Consider the following 16,757-nt stretch of genomic DNA (forward strand, 5'->3'; position numbering starts at 1 on the left):
TTGTTACCATAATATGTTGGATACCCAAATCAAAAAAATCTTGATAACTTATTTTTATTAACATTACGTTAAATTCATGCCCTCCCCTTTATTATATAGAGCCAAAAAACCTTTTATATAAATTAGCAACTGATGTACTACTGTTCAAAAGTTTGGGGTCAGTAAGTTTTTCTCTTATGTTCTCCAAGGCTATATTTATTTGACCAAAAATACAGTAAAAACAGTCAAATTGTGAAAGGGTTCCTATTCAGTTTGGAGAAATATGGGATTTGATTAGAGTATTTTCCAAGTATGGAAAAATATAAAATTAAGAATTTCTAAACTTATACAAGCAGAGCGGTTTCATGGCAAAATTGATCATTTAGTGATTGTCTAACACGACAATGAATTTAAGGCGCACATTGTCATTACACAAAACTGTTTGTCTTTGCCATAAGCTCATTAAAAGAATGCGTGTGCCACTCAAACCAGCAACAGATCAAGGAACAAACGATCATTTAAATCAGACTGTACTTTGCTGTTTGGTGGTCGTGCCACATCAAACCACATTTACAGTATCAAACTGTGTCAGAGGTGAATATATGAAGGTTATAAAGCACTTTCGGTTTCTTCTCATCATGCCAGCGCATGTTATCACTTCTAGAAAACCGATTAAAAATTCAAATTATAGATGACTGTACTGTATATCAAATATAGTACTGAAAATAGTGTTGTATGCACCATTTATGTTAAATATGGTCTGATTTTTTTTTTTTTTTAATGGAAAATGTGTAGGAACCCTGTATTACAATATATTATATTGCATAATATTACAACATATTTTTAAAATATATTTATTCCTGTGATGCAAATCTGAATTTTCAGCATCATTACTGCAGTCTTCAGTGTCACATGATCTTTCAGAAATCATTCTAATATGCTGATTTGCTGCATTTCTTATTCTCAGTGTTGAAAACAGTTGTGCTGCTTAATATTGTGTAAACCATGATATTTTTTTATTGATAAGTTTTGTTCTATGAATAGCAAAAAAAAACTTTATTTGAAATCTTTTGTAACATTTGATCAATTTAATGCATCCTTACTGACTTGCTAACTTCTTTCAAAAGAAAAAAGATCATTCTGAACCAAAACTTTTGAACAGTAGTATACTTTGTTTACAGTTGAAAATGTATTTTTTCTAACAAGATCATTCTGACCCAAGCTTCACTTTTAGTGTATCTTCCAATGTTTTATAGTCGTGTTCTCTAATTTGGCTGAATATTGACGAGCAATAACGACACATATCTATGATTTGCTCTGACATCTTGTCATGTATATTTGATGAACATATTTTCTTCCCAGTGTGCACTGACCATCTGATAATTCTTATCTGCGAACAAGTTAATTTCACTGTAATACAGGCCTTTTGAAAATCGAGATCTGCTGTATTGTTGCTCTGTGTGTCAGGTTATATTTGTCAGACATTTTTTGGGCTGGTGATGATTGGAAGGTCATGTGAGCATGAAAGCTTGGATCGTCTCAAGGCTCTGTTTGTACAGTCCAATGTTAGTCTCATCAAGAAATTGCATCCCAATATTTTTTGTTTTCTTCTGCCAGTGTGGGCTCATGATGGACTGATACACTGAAAGCAAAACAACCAAAATCTCTTAATTTGCGAAGGATTATGTAGAAATGATCAAGTTTTAGCGAGACCACCAGGTCCTAAAGAAGTGCAATATTCTTATCTAAAGCCGAAGGACAACCATACTGTATGTAAGACCAAAAACAAACTATATAGAGGTATAAATGAAGCCACTTAATTATGTATCCTGTTTTGTTAGAATGTAAAAATGGACCACTGTATATTTGGATGTCACTGCTCTGAACACAGATTTTATTCTGTCGTCTTCGTTGATGTTGACCAAACTTTGCATATTTGAATTGAACACTTATATTTTAAAATTATTTTTTGTAATGAAATGAAATACTGCCCAGTTATTTCAACAGCAACTGTTACTTTTTGCAGACTATATCATGCGTGGTTTACAATGTTTGTTTTCTTCTAAGCTGCTAAACCTTACTGGACACATGCACAGGTGTAAGTACAGTATGTTTGTTTGTTAACAATAAAGGACTGGAAAAGAAATATGTATCGCTTTTTAATATCCACTATTTTTAAAACTTTTATACTGAATCCCAGGACGGCATCTTTTTTTTTTTTTAAGTACCTCACTGACTGACTTTTTTTTTTTTCATGTAGCAGAATACACATGCATATACAAACCACAATGTGAACAATTTTAATAGATAGGGTCAAACTCAAATCCAGGTAAACTAGTTATACTACAGGGAAGCAGGTTTAGGCAATGCCTCATTCATGCGTTCACTTTTACCTTACCCTACACCTGTTCAAGCCATTCATTACACTGAGTGATATGAATGTGGCGTAACAAGCCTTCAATCTTCACAACAATGAACAGATTATCCAACTTGCAATTGGAATTGCCTTGTTTAGTCATTTAATTCAACAGCATACTGTTTTTATTTATTTTATTATTTGTTAACAAGGTAATTTCCTTACAGTACTTGTGTAAAAAAAAAACAAAAAAAAAAAAAGCAAGAAAACCTCAGTACAAGTGTGAATGTTCAAAGATGACATCCATAAGCATACATTCAAATGACAGCCTGGAATCTGAAATGCTGTTTAGAGTTGAAAAAAAGTCAGAGTTTGCTTTATGAAACGGGCCATAGTTCAAGCTACAGATACAATAGCGCAAACATATCATCACTTGGTAATACTATGCAAAATAGAGCACAAATTGACATCAGCTCACCCTGACAAAATATAATGTACTATTTGATGGATTCCTGTGAGTTTACATAGGCAGCTGCCATATATTCTCTATTCTCATTGTTTTATGAAATATTTACATTATTGTTGTTAATATTGCACAGTATGCACACAAGGCACCCTTTAACCTGCGTCAGAAAGCTTGAATAAAAAATATAATTCGGTCATTACTGCCGTTTGCCACTTTTGAGACGGTTGTTTCTGACTGGTTATATACTGTATTTTAGGGCAGGGAGACTAATTCTACTGAATTTAAACAAACTAAAGGTGGCTGATGAGCAAATATTTCCTGAAGCTGCTAAGAAATAGTCCAGGATGCAAATGATAGTTAGGTCTCCAATGTTTTCCAGTTGCTAAATTCACTTCCTGAAATGCATAAAACAGGGACAGAACTATAGTCTTGGCATCTCTGTTATAATCAGTCAGAATGGCCACTCTTAAAAGTGATACAAGGAATGCACCAACATTGAGAATTTACACATGCATCAATACAGCTGTAAAGTGAAGCTAGACTAAGCTCTAACTAAATGAAGCTTCAATAAATTAGTCTCAGATGAGCAACAAATTGAATTGGCATAACCAAATTCATGAAAATGGAGTATATGGGCAAGTGAAAGTAACTGATTTTAAATGTACTACAGTGTAAGTGCACATGGAGGGGTTAGTTTGTGTGTATATTGGGGGTAAACTACAGTCGTGAAATTCAAAGGGGTTCAATATGGTGTAATGCATAGTGAGAGAAACCTGAAGGCACACCAACACACTGGGAATGGTTGAGGAACAGGCAAGCAGACCCAGTATTCCCTGCTCCCTCATTCCAGTGGTTCATTAGGTGGCGGGATCTTGACGTCCGACGGCTCCACTCCCCAGATCTCACGGGCGTACTCCATGATGGTGCGGTCACTGGAGAACTTTCCAGAAGCAGCAATGTTCCTGATCACTGTTTTGGTCCATTCTTTTGGGTTCTGATTAAAAATAAAAATAAAGAGTGGGGAATTTTACTTACGATGAATGAACAAAGTTGCTATTGGGAAACAAGCAGTTTTGCCCATACATCTATTTCTCAAAAATCAGTTCTACATTTTGAGCAGTGGAAGACACATTTAAACTCCAAGTAGATCAATCAGCCAATAAATGGTCATTTTCAGATTATGACCATCAGCTAACAATTAACAGGAGTGTTAGGTGCCCACTTGTGTCAGTTACAAAAACATTTTATATATATATATATATATATAATGATATTTTATATAATTATAGTTTATAACATATCATTAAAAATGGAGTTTAAAATGATATACAGTAATTATAGGTTTAATATAGATCATAAAGAAAGCTGCTTAACTCACCTTGTAGAGTTCATTAACTTTTTCTTGACTACTGATATATGATTCATAGTCTGCAAAAACCTTGAACCTGAGAGAGAAAAACAACAGAAGTCAGACACCTCCTACAAATGAAAAAAGAAATGTGATAATCATACATACAGACATACATAACATACATAACCGACATAACAGACACCAGAAAATGCAAACTATTTCAAAGAAGGAGTGAAGCAATAAATAAAATTCAGACAAGTGCACTCTTTGCTGCCCACCTGTCATGATTCATGAGCATGTTGACAATGTCTTTGAAGAGTTCAGGCTCTTTGGGGCTGAAGAACCGAGTGCTGATTTGATCCATCACCTGTTTGAGTTCAGGCAGACGCTCGTAGTATTCCCTGGCATTGTATCTAGATCACAAACAGTGATGTTATTGTAGACTCAAACTTTAATTATTAAAAGTTGTTTTTCAGTCACTGAAATAAAGCTGAAATCAAATACAAGATTAAAAAAAATCAAATAAAAAGATGAACTCATGAAAAAGTAAATATGTAAAAACCAAAAAAGCATAAAAAAAACTAAAAATGGCAAAAAAAAAAAAAAAAAAAAAAAAAAATCACATAACTAAAATAAATAACCAAAATTTTAAATTTTAAAGAAAAAAAGCTTAACATAAAAACTATAATAGCAGGGGTGCATCAAAGGTGATTGGGACGGTTTTTGAATTTCAGCCTTGTGTAAACAAGTTTTAGCTGTGTAAAAAGTTTATATTATAATGAAAGGATGCGTGATATACTCCTTTATGTAAATGAGCCAAAACCCTTCTTTTCAGAATTAGTTTTTCTTTTCTTTAGCATAATCCAGCTAGCTCTTGAACATTTTTTGTGAATGATTAGGGGTTGCACAAATGAAGAGATTGGGAAAAAACAATTTCGAGCATAAACAATGGTTCTCTATTGTGTCCCAATCACCCAGAATCATGCTGTCCCATCCACCTAAATTGTGACAAAATAAAAACAACCCAGTTAGGATTTTTTTTTATTGATTTTGTTGCAGTGGACTGAGCATCATATTCATGTTTCCATCAAAGGTTTGTGTAAAATAGTAGTTATGACAATTTTAGGACCTTGTTACGAAAACTAGCAAAAGCTTGTAATTTTCCTCATGCATTAGAGGGTCAACTTCCTGTTTGATGCCTGCTCCGCCCTCCTACAGTTTTTACAATGAGGTCTCAAAGCTAGGGCTCGGCAAAAAGGTTTTATTTTCCCTCATTAGGAGTGAAAATAATCTCTGTATAGTTATACTATCCCATTTGACCTTATGTCCCAATCACCCTTAATTCACTCCTATATAAATAACACTAAAATAACAGTGATCACAAAACAAATCCAGTCAGAAGAAAATAATTCCACAAAGGGTTACTTCAGGATTTAGCATTAAGCTTTGTATTAGTAGAAAACCTGTAGTATTTTCGAATTACCCTGCTTTCCACCCCCAAATCCCCCTGAGACGAGAGATTTATGTATTTTTTGTCTGGAAAAAATCCTCCGATGACGCAAAAATCGTCATTTTGCGTCATCGGAGGATTTTCTGTCCAGAGGCTAAAGACTACAGCCAGTAGATGGCGTTGTTCCGCATGTGTTCAACCCGCCCATACAGGGTGGGATCTCGCTCACAGAATGTACACAGTATCAGCCGTCTTTCTTTGGAAGCTAAGCTAGCATGCTCTTGTTCTGTGGAGAAAGCTGAATAATAGGAGAAAGCTGAATAGTAAGGGTTACCATCTTCCTTTTCCCTGACTTGTCCGGCGGGCGAGACTGTTAAAAATGTCCGGGATTCGGCTTTTGCGTTCTGCGGTCGCCATTCATTGTTTACATGCACACCTCTCGTTTCAATCTAACTGAATTAATTCCGATCAGTGAATCTGACTGTAGTGTTTACATGAACGCTAAACAAGTGATCGGTTGATGTGCGCTTTACCATTGCTAAGAAAATTTCCGCTCCTCCGTGAGAGATGCGAGACCCGGCGCGTCTCAGTAATGAAGCCACCGGCCTCGCGCCGTTCTCCCGCGGCCGTCAGCCTCGTCCTGCTCGCCACAGTAAACATGATGAATGGCGACTGTAGAACGCAAAAGCCGAATCCCGGACATTTTGGGCAAACTCATCACTTACTTAGGCTAGCCTTGTTGTTTTCAACTGTGCTCTCTAACCGGTAGGCGTGGCCTCCTAAGGCAGCGAAGCAAGTGCATTCTGGGAGTTGTTGTCTTTCATCCACATAAGCCAAAAATACATTTTCTGGTTTTTCTCAGTCTAGAAAGCTCCAAATTCAAAAATTTCTCCACATTTCTTCTACTTAAATGACCTATTTTAAATACACATTCATCTTCCCAGAGGTGAAGTATCCCTTTAAATGTCACAATCAGGAAGTTACATTTCTGTTTGGTAACACTTTACTACAAGGTTTCATTGGTTAACATTAGTTAACTACATTACTTACCATGAACTAACAATGAACAATAATTCTAATGCATTTATTTATCTTATTTCATGTAAACTTCAAAATTTACTAATAAACTATTAAAATAAAAAATTGTACCCATTCATATTATTAAATGGTCCAGAACTGTAACAAACAATCAATGAATAGTTATGCTTATAATAACTAATGTAAATACTGTAACAAATGAAGTGCTCTCCCATCTAGACCCATGTTCTCTCTCTTATTCGGTTTATATCTATTCGCTCTTTCTCACCCCTTTTTGTCCATGGCCTCCACATCCTCGACCCGCATGCCAAAGATGAACAGGTTTTCCTCTCCAGCTTCTTCTGCCATCTCTACGTTGGCGCCGTCCATGGTGCCGATGGTCAGAGCGCCGTTAAGCATGAACTTCATGTTCCCAGTCCCGGAGGCTTCAGTGCCCGCCGTGGAGATCTGCTCGGACAGGTCGGCAGCGGGGATCACTGAAGAGCAAAGCACATGACAAATTCAAATTCCATTATAATCTATGATATCCAATAAATAAAATAACTATGATGCAACTGATCTTGACAAATATCCGATCTGATATTTTTATGGCTCTCCATCAACAGTTGTTAATGTGTTTACTCACCCTTCTCAGCTAATGAGACTCTATAGTTCTCCAGGAAAATGACCTTCAGTCTGTCTCCCACCACAGGATCATGGTTGACCACCTCCCCCACTGAGGTGATCAGTTTAATGATAATCTTTGCCATGTGATAGCCTGGTGCCGCCTGCAGGAGGCAGTGCAGGATCAGAGAAAAAGCAATTTTCGAGCTGCTTGTTTTCAAACTTTTTAACAGAAACTGGGAGTGTCAATATATTAAGCTATTTATTTAGCTGATTCCAGAAGTTTCACAAACAAGTATGTTCATTAATAAATCAATATTTGTAAATGACTGGGGGAGACAAAAATAAATATAAAGTTTACACCTTGTTTTTTTCAGCATTTCAGCAAAGTTTGATTACATTTTAATTAAGTTTGTTGAGACCTCCTAATTGAAAACTACTGCTTTAAATCATGTCAATCTAATGTACACAAAAATTCCATAATGACAGTTATCACATACTAATATTATTCAGAATCCCATATTATATTATATTATATTATATTATATATATATATATATATATATATATATATATATATATATATATATATATATATATATATATATATAATTATTATTATTTATTTATTTATTTATTTTTTGTTTTTTTTCACATACCTTTCCTCCAATCATTACGGTCCTGGGAACAAACTTCTTGTTTGGTTCTTTCTTGATCCCTAGAAAAGTGCAGAATAAAATAATTTATAAAATCACTAATTAAATCATTCATTAATTTGAGCCATTTTAAAAAAGGATCTACAAAATAATTATGATAAAAAAAAAAAGTTAAAAAAAAAAGTGTAATGTTCTCTTTGGTCAGTTCATCAGTGCTCAGATAGGTGGCAGTGTTCAAGCACTGATCTTCTATCTTAAATACATTGCTGTGTTTTTCTTTATGTATTTCCGTACTGTTGTATAGGGTGACGACATGAAGGCAGTTGAGCAGTTGTCTCTTGTACTCATGGATTCTTTTGACATGGATGTCAAAGATGGACTCAGGATTTATCTTTACTTTGTACTCATTCTCCAGATATGCTGCAAACTTCTGCTTATTCTCCTAAAAAAAAAAAAAATCTTTAAACATGAAGCCAAAAATTCTCTCTTTTTTTATTCTTTTGTCTTTTTAAATTTTGAAAAAGACTCCTGTACATTATAAATATCAAAATCGAAGAAGGCATGTCTTTATTTATTTAAAAAAAATAATAATTTAAATGTAGACCTGCTTCACTTTAGCCACATCCCGAATGAACATTTCATCATTGATGAAGTCCAAAAGTTTTCTTAGTTGGAACAGATCCGTCAGGAAATCCTCGCCAATTTTCTGAAAGGGAAAGATAGTGAGGGACAGAAACAAAAACTGTGGGGGCAGAGCGAGCAAGAGCTGGATAAAATAAAATAAATAACATGTAAACTAAAATACTACACAACTTTACACCAACTGCATGAATAATAAGTTAAGGAGGCCACCTCAGCGATGATGTCAGCCAGGCCAGGGTTGCAGAGCAGCAGCCAGCGACGAGGTGTGATGCCGTTTGTCTTGTTCTGAAACTTCTCCGGCTCAACGTCACAAAAGTCCTTAAATCTTAAACCAGTTAAAAAAATTAATTCATTTCGGCAAGTTCTAAATGTAACTGTATCAAAAGTACTTAATGTCAATACACACATGACCTAAACAGCCTTAAAATAAAAATGCTTCCATGGCGCCCTAGAAATAATTCATTCGCTGTCAAATATTTATGTATATAGACTTATGCACTCTACTCACACAGTGGTTTTCACAATGTCTGAGTGAATCCGTGCAACTCCGTTGACGGCGTGCGACCCGACCACACAAAGGTGAGCCATGTTGATCCTCTTTGGATCGCCCTCCTCGATCAGAGACATCCTGCGCAAACGATCATGGTCGCCTGGATACAGCGCAGCAATTCTCTACAACAGAGAGTCCATCAGACCAAACAGAAATAACTATGATGATCTTGAGTTAGTGTACGCGTGTATCCTCACATCCAGATGCCGCCGGTTGATCTCATAGACGATCTGCAGGTGTCGCGGCAGAAGCTTCTCAAACATGTAGACAGGCCAGCGCTCCAGAGCCTCGGGTAACACCGTGTGGTTTGTGTACGCACACGTCTTTGTGGTAATCTCCCATGCCTACATACACACATGCGCACTTTAATGCGGATTTTGGAAAGTTCTATTATAAATAAAATAACAAAATGAATAAAATATCTTCCAAGAAAATGTTATTTAAAAAAAAAGTTGTCTGGCTGAATGAACTATGCGTTTCATTATATTAGCAATACTTTGTCTGTATTACTCATGTCAACATGACTAGGCAGAAAAATACAAATGCTGAACACAGATTAGAGTTAAGATGAATTATCTTAAAACACAGTTTGACAGCCTGAACATCACACCTTTTCCCAGTCCAGCTGCTCTATATCCACCAGGATTCTCATGAGTTCAGGAATCGCCAGAGCCGGATGAGTATCATTCAGTTGAATCGCCACCTGAGAGAGTGGTTTTGAAAGCGTTATTCTTCTTAAGAGCAAAAACCTTTGCTGTTTATACATTTGTGACTGAAAATTCAGTCAATAAATGCATTTCATGTCTTATAACCTTTTCAGGGAAAGCCTCAAAAGAGGTGCGCACGGGATCCCTGCAGCCAAACTTCGAAGATTTAAAGCGTCTGATGATGTCCTGCAGAGTAGCAGCCACCACAAAGTACTCCTGCTTTAAACGGAGCTCCTTCCCTTCGAAAAACTAACGCATGCACATACAATATTAAATACAGACACACTGAAAGCTTTGCAAACAGCAACACATTCCATTTACTGTCAGTTTTACAGACGGAATAACCAAGCATTGTGTTTTCTTAGTTTAGCAGTTGTGTGAATAAAAACAATATACACTACTGTATCATGACACATAGACATAGCCTTCCATTTTCAAACTTCCTCAATGTATTACACATGTCAGTGGCACTGTTGCATAAGATAAGAGTTTTCTCTGCTGAAATCTGCTCATGCCTGTCAGCTAAAGCTTATTTTGCATACCAGCATCGACAGAGTCTAAATTTACACACATATGATTGTCAGTGTTTATTATAGTAACTTAACGCATATCACGTTCAAATTCCTGCTCTCTGTTCTCTCTCTCTCCCTGTGTGTACATTCTGTCCATCAGACCATCCTCAGCAAGAGTTTTATAGCATTGCAAAGTGAGTGTACGTACATTGTCATTGGGGTAGAGCACCCGGGAGATGTTCTCTGCCAGGTTTCGGTCCAATACAGCCTGGATGTAATCTCCCACATTGACTACAATTAAGAGAGAGTATTTCAAAATTACATGCTAAAATGCCTGTTTTGTCGAGTGTTCCTTGCAAGCACAGTCTTAAATTAGTTAAATGAAGTCTTAAATTAACATGAAGAGTTGGGAGAAAATGGGATGCGCGTCATATACTGTATGGTATGTCTTAAAAGTGACAGCAGACTAATAAACCCGCTGCTGTCTGTCATTAAGGACAATCAAAGAATCCCTCGCTGCTCTTGGCTGAATAACTTTTGTAGCTTTAATAAGGATTAATCAATATTTAATTTATAATTTACGCAGTGAAGGCTGTGAAGTGTTTGATAACTTTATTAAATATGTATATATCCAACCTGTTAGACCTACCCGAAAATCTTAAAGCACTATTTACAAGGTTACACATGGTTAAAAAACAGCAGCAGGGCAAGTAAAAATCTAAACTGATCTGATTGGGCCAATAGAAAAAACTGAGCCCTAATATATATATACATATATATATATATATATATATATATATATATATATATATATATATATATATATATATATATATATATATATATATATATATATATACATACATACATACATACACATACATATATACATACATACACATACATATATACATACATACACATACATATATACATACATATATACATACATACACATACATATATACATACATACATACATATATATATATATTATATATATATATATATATGTGTATATATATATGTGTATATATATATGTATATGTATATATGTATATATATATATGTATGTGTATGTATGTATGTTATATATATATATATATATATATATATATATATATATATATATATATATATATATATATATATATATATATATATATATATATATATATATATATATATAACATACATACATACACATACATATATACATACATACATACACATACATATATATATATACATATATATATATATATATATATATATATATATATATATATATAAAATTGTATGCATGTATAAACCTTACGAGTATGTGTCTATAGAATGAGACATTGACTGTAGAGCTCAGAGGCCCAACAATCATGAAGGACGCTCTCAAAAGCAGGCGTATCTATGGGTAACGCTGGCCTGTTGCCAGCTGCTCTCCTGTTTCTGTGCTGCTGATGCATTGCTCTGGTGAAGAGGCCTATATTTAGTATTCTACACAGAAACCATTCTCCCAGGAAACAAGTTCACTTTTATATAAACTCAACTGAGAAGGTTAGTGTCGACTCTAATCAAACTAACAGTAATCTAAAAAACTATTTCAATAATACTGCAAGCAACTGGAAATTTTAAGCATGTAATAATTCAAACCAGGACAGAGAAGCTCACTTAATTTCAGCGATTCAGCCAAAAGTTATACTGGAGCTCAGACTGCTTATCATGTGAGCTGATCATTGTGTTGACTCACATTCTTGCAGGTTGAAATCATTAGGAGCTTTGGCAGACCACAGTCTCATAGTATTCACAGTGTTGTTCTTATAACCAGGCACAGGTGTGTCATAAGGCATTGCAAGCACCACCTGCCAGAGAAAAGACAGAGCGGTACAGTAAAATATAGACATGAAATGACTTTAATTTTGCCATCCTATTTATCCACAATTACAGTAACATTGAAAAGCTCAGTAAGGTTTTTTTAAAGAAATGAAGGACGCATTAATTTAATCAAGTGTTACAAAAAAAATCTATTTTCTATTGAAAAAAACATGTATATCGGTTTCCAAACTTATTAGGCAGCACAACTGTTTTCAACATTGATATTAATAAAAAATGTTTCTGGAGCACCAAATCAGCATATTAGAATGATTTCTGAATGATGTGACACCGAAGACTGGAGTAATGTTGCTGCAAATGCAGCTTTGCCATAAGAATAAAGTTATTAAAGTTATTTTTTTATTGTAATCATTTTATTTATGAAAAGTAGGGCTGTCAAAAGATTAATCGCGATTAATCGCATCCAAAATAAAAGTTTGTTTTTAAATAATATATGTGTGTGTACTGTGTATAATTAAATTTGTATATATAAATACACACACATGCATGTATACATTTAAGAAAAAATTGTTATTTATATATAATATAAACTATATAAATATATATACAGTATATGTATGCAATTATTTCTTAAATATATACATGCATGTGTGTGTATTTATATATACAAAATAATTATACACAGTACACACACATATATTATGTAAACACAAACTTTTATTTTGGATGCGATTAATCGCGATTAATCTTTTGACAGCCCTAATGAAAATATTTTGTATAATAATTAGAAATAATATTACTGTTTTACTGTATTTTTGTTCAAATCAATGCAGCCATGAGCATAACAGACTTCTTTCAGAAATATTACAATCTTCTGAATGATAGTGAATGTGGTTGAAGTTGTTTTTTTTCTATAGCTATGTTTTCCCCCTGATATCCCACTAGATTATCACTGACTGACCTGAGTGTCAACCCACTTTGGTCCCTCATGAGTATGCTCCACTCGGCCATAGAAATGCACAGGAAGCATGTACTCGGGACGGGCCTTCTCCCAAGGGTTACCATAACGAAGCCAATCGTCAGCTTCCTCAACCTAAAAAAAAAAATGATACTCATATTTCCAATATTTGATCTACTATTTAAATAAAGTGAAATGCATGGGTTAACATATACTGAAAATTACCCATATAAATACTATTTTTCAGTTTTGGTTTACCTGCCAGCCACTGGCGATCTTCTGATTGAAGATCCCAAACTCATAACGAATGCCATAACCATATGCCGCCAAACCCAGAGATGCCATTGAGTCCAGGAAACAAGCTGAGAGAGAAAGCAGACATCAAACGTCCAATATGTCTGGGACATGTACTAGGATGTAGGGAGTTTTAAATGTAGGTACCTGCAAGACGGCCGAGCCCTCCGTTTCCCAGCCCTGCATCCTCCTCAATCTCCTCTAATTCTTCCAAATCCAGTCCAAGCTGAAGGTCAATAGATTTCAGAACAGATCATGTTAAAAAAAAGTCACATTGGGCAACACAATTTCAACCGATTAAGCAAATTTCGTGCAGTTTAATGTTTCGGCAATTTCCGTGTTCTCTAATTCAAACAAGGAAGGGTTTAGAGTAAGAGTTTTGCAAGCCTGTGGCAACTGGTCTACATCCCCCATGAGCGCTCTGTGGGTGAGCAGGGGAAAAACAACAGCTGTTTCTAAAGTTTCAAGTAACAGAGCTCTGGGACATTTCTGCAATTCAGTAACAAGAGCATTAAGTTTGCTATATCAGTGATGCAGTTTACCTGATAGATGGCCTCATCACAGGTATTCTGCAGCCCAAGATTTATCATGGTGTTCTGTAGAGTTCTGCCCATGTAGAACTCCAGAGACAGATAGTGGATGCGCTGCAACAAAAAACACACAAATAAAACCTCACTGCATGTGCACAGGGATATCTGAAGTAGCAGATCATGTAGGCAGAAGACCATAGAAAAGATGTGACAATACAAGCTTACAGTGATTAGAAGATGCAACATTTTACGGTCTGGTAAAATTATAACATTATACTATCTTATAACACTACAATTAATCAGCATATGAACTGAAACAAAAGGTCAACCAATATGTTGTTTTTTTCCCTCAAATTGGCTGTTTATATTATATGAATTTACTCCAATATTATAACATTTATTTAAATATTTTATAAAAAATATTTGAAAACAGGAAATGTGTATTCTCCACAGACATGCATGTTAAAATAGTTTGAATTAAATCAACTTAATAAATCACTTTAAAATGATTTTTGCAGTCAGTCTTTTTATATGGTTTACTGCCTACTTATACTCTCAGGTATGTTACTGAAGTACAACATTTGATCTTGTTGGCTTGATATCAACTTTTCATAAGAGTTCATTCATTAGATGTCTGCCCTGGGAGAAGTTTACAGACTGCTGAAGGCCTCAAATACACATTGAACAACATCCGAATACCACAGTAATAAATAAATGCATGCTTCAGTTTAACATGCTGAGATGGGGCTTAATCACTGCATAGTGCATACTGTGGGTTTAAATAAAGTGACAGTGTTTTACTGTTTTTCCAAGGGTCTGAACTTCAACAAGCGTAGTGCTTGACAAGAGTGAAGTACCTGGAAATGCTTGACATATTGTTGTGCTCAACCATATAAAGCTATCTGCTTCCACTAAGAGATATCTAGACAGGAGGGAAAACACAGGCTATCATTACTGGCTCAAATGACTGCTGAAATTAAGCACACACATCTCTGGAAAGCTGTCAAGCCCAGAACATGAACATTCAATAAATAACTTATCTCCAAAAGACCTAAAGTACAGAAAATTACCATGTAATGCTGCTTTAATTCAAAATACATGGTTAGGCCTAGATTCCATGTTCATCAACAAACAAGTCACAATGAGCTTCACAGCCACACCAATGGAGCCACAAAAGACTAAGAAAAGAAGCACTTTCTCCAGAAAAACACCATGACCTCCCAACTCCTTAAACATCCAGGTAATAGCAAATAAACAACAGGTAAACCCAAGTAAATAAAAACCTATTATCTTCAACTGGGTTTGACAGTATAATGCAATCTTTGGTAGCAAAATACATAACTAATGATGCCCTAATATGACAAAGAACAGACCACACTTTTTTTAACAGCTGACCCCATGTCAATGGAGGAAGCTGAGGAAACAACAGGCCTTTAACTCTCCCCAGAAAACAGTGAAATTAATGACTATCTCACAATAAATGAGGAAATGACTGTCCAGGTCATATTCACTAATATTTACAATGCACTATGAATATGATTATGGTTTGTGCATTTAATTTGAACTTAAGAAGACACTTGTGTCATACAGCAGTGTGCAATTCTGCAGTAATGCAATTATGGAGGCCCAAACTTGCCAAATGCATAAACAAAATGTTTAAATTCGTAAAGATTAATTCCACATTAAAAGCATTTCATGTAACTTATCCCACTAGTGCACAATACGCCACTTCCTCGCTGCAAGAGGAGGAAGAGATGAGATCCGTACCTTCGGGTCTTTCTCATAGTAATACTGCTGAGTGCGGATCCAGCGGCCCACCAGGTGATCCCGCACCGTGTGTGCCAGGGCGAAGTAATAATCCCGCGGGGTGGCCACATTGCGGTCCTTCACTAGGGTGAAGTGAAGATGCCTGTTGAAGCTCTTTTTGATTTCGGCAACATCCCCCAGTCCAGCTATACCGCGAACACTGATCTGCTTGCGCTTTTCCTGGTCGGTTAGAGGTTTGGACATGTTGCCAATGCGTTTAAAAAGCAAAGAATGGAAATTGTGGACCCTTGACTTGTGCACAGCTTGGTGCGGTGGAGAAGGACTTTACACGCACTGTTCCTTCCCTGGCTTTGAGACACACCCCTATGTCAGCTGGAGAAGAAGGTGGGCGGGCTTAAATCCCGCCTGTTTATTGGCCAGTGACACTATCGCAATTGCGTTCTCATAGGTTGCGTGAGACGTCAATCATCCATGCAACGCTTACGCTTACTAGCTACAAGTTTACTAATGTATTCTGACCACAGTCTATGATTCTGACCTAGGTGAGCCGGTTTGTGTATAACCATCTGCATTTGGGCCAGCAACTATTATAACATAATAATATAACATTTTGTAACACCATTGCCTTTTCAGGTCGCAGTAAAGATGACTTATGTAGACTTGCCCATATCCTTGCGTTTCAAACGAGCCGAGTTTCCATTATTATAGGTATACTTTTTACTAATTGATACAGTTCCGGATTGATTTCGATCCACAATCTGGCCGTATATGGAGCCTTGAAGCACCCAATAGAAAACATTTCGAAATGGGAGGAGTCGGATTTAGAAGTGAAGTCTGATTGTAAGTCAGTGTGGGTAGGCCTACTGTAGTTGACTTGCAATGAGAGTAGCGTGACGGACATTTCTTGATCTAGAACTATTTCCAAACATTTATAATTATTATACCTCTTAACTTGTCCCAGATATGATCATCCTAGTGCAAAGGCCTCCTTCCATCCTAGAATTAAAATCGAAAAGGCATCAATTGTTTCTATTATGTTGCATTATTGTAGACGTATTCTTTATTTAAATC

At 35.6% G+C, this 16,757-nt stretch overlaps 1 protein-coding gene across 1 annotated transcript; it reads right to left on the reverse strand.

Annotated features, from left to right (window-relative positions):
* Window positions 1-2,514: 2,514 nt before the first annotated feature.
* pygb (phosphorylase, glycogen; brain) lies at window positions 2,515-16,057 on the reverse strand. The gene is made up of 20 exons (XM_081347279.1): window positions 15,687-16,057; window positions 13,932-14,033; window positions 13,537-13,615; window positions 13,354-13,457; window positions 13,099-13,230; window positions 12,055-12,166; window positions 10,519-10,601; window positions 9,904-10,047; window positions 9,702-9,794; window positions 9,289-9,435; window positions 9,050-9,213; window positions 8,752-8,866; window positions 8,504-8,605; window positions 8,194-8,341; window positions 7,903-7,961; window positions 7,266-7,407; window positions 6,909-7,116; window positions 4,431-4,565; window positions 4,180-4,246; window positions 2,515-3,795 (listed from the first exon to the last, which is right to left on the reverse strand). The coding sequence occupies exons 1-20, from the start codon at window positions 15,927-15,929 to the stop codon at window positions 3,643-3,645; spliced, it is 2,532 nt and encodes an 843-aa protein (XP_081203405.1). The 5' UTR covers window positions 15,930-16,057; the 3' UTR covers window positions 2,515-3,642.
* Window positions 16,058-16,757: the final 700 nt, after the last annotated feature.

This window comes from Scardinius erythrophthalmus (genome assembly GCF_964197995.2).
Source record: "Scardinius erythrophthalmus genome assembly, chromosome: 19".
In the NCBI taxonomy this organism is placed as follows: Eukaryota; Metazoa; Chordata; class Actinopteri; order Cypriniformes; family Leuciscidae; genus Scardinius; species Scardinius erythrophthalmus.

Excerpts from the sequence above, each read along its gene's own strand:
- pygb (XM_081347279.1), bottom strand. The coding sequence starts at position 15,929 with ATGTCCAAACCTCTAACCGACCAGGAAAAGCGCAAGCAGATCAGTGTT. Across the intron at positions 12,167-13,098 it reads CAAAGTGGGTTGACACTCAG|GTGGTGCTTGCAATGCCTTA; the intron begins GTCAGTCAGTGA and ends TTTCTCTGGCAG. Across the intron at positions 4,566-6,908 it reads GAGGCCATGGACAAAAAGGG|ATACAATGCCAGGGAATACT; the intron begins GTGAGAAAGAGC and ends TTTGTGATCTAG.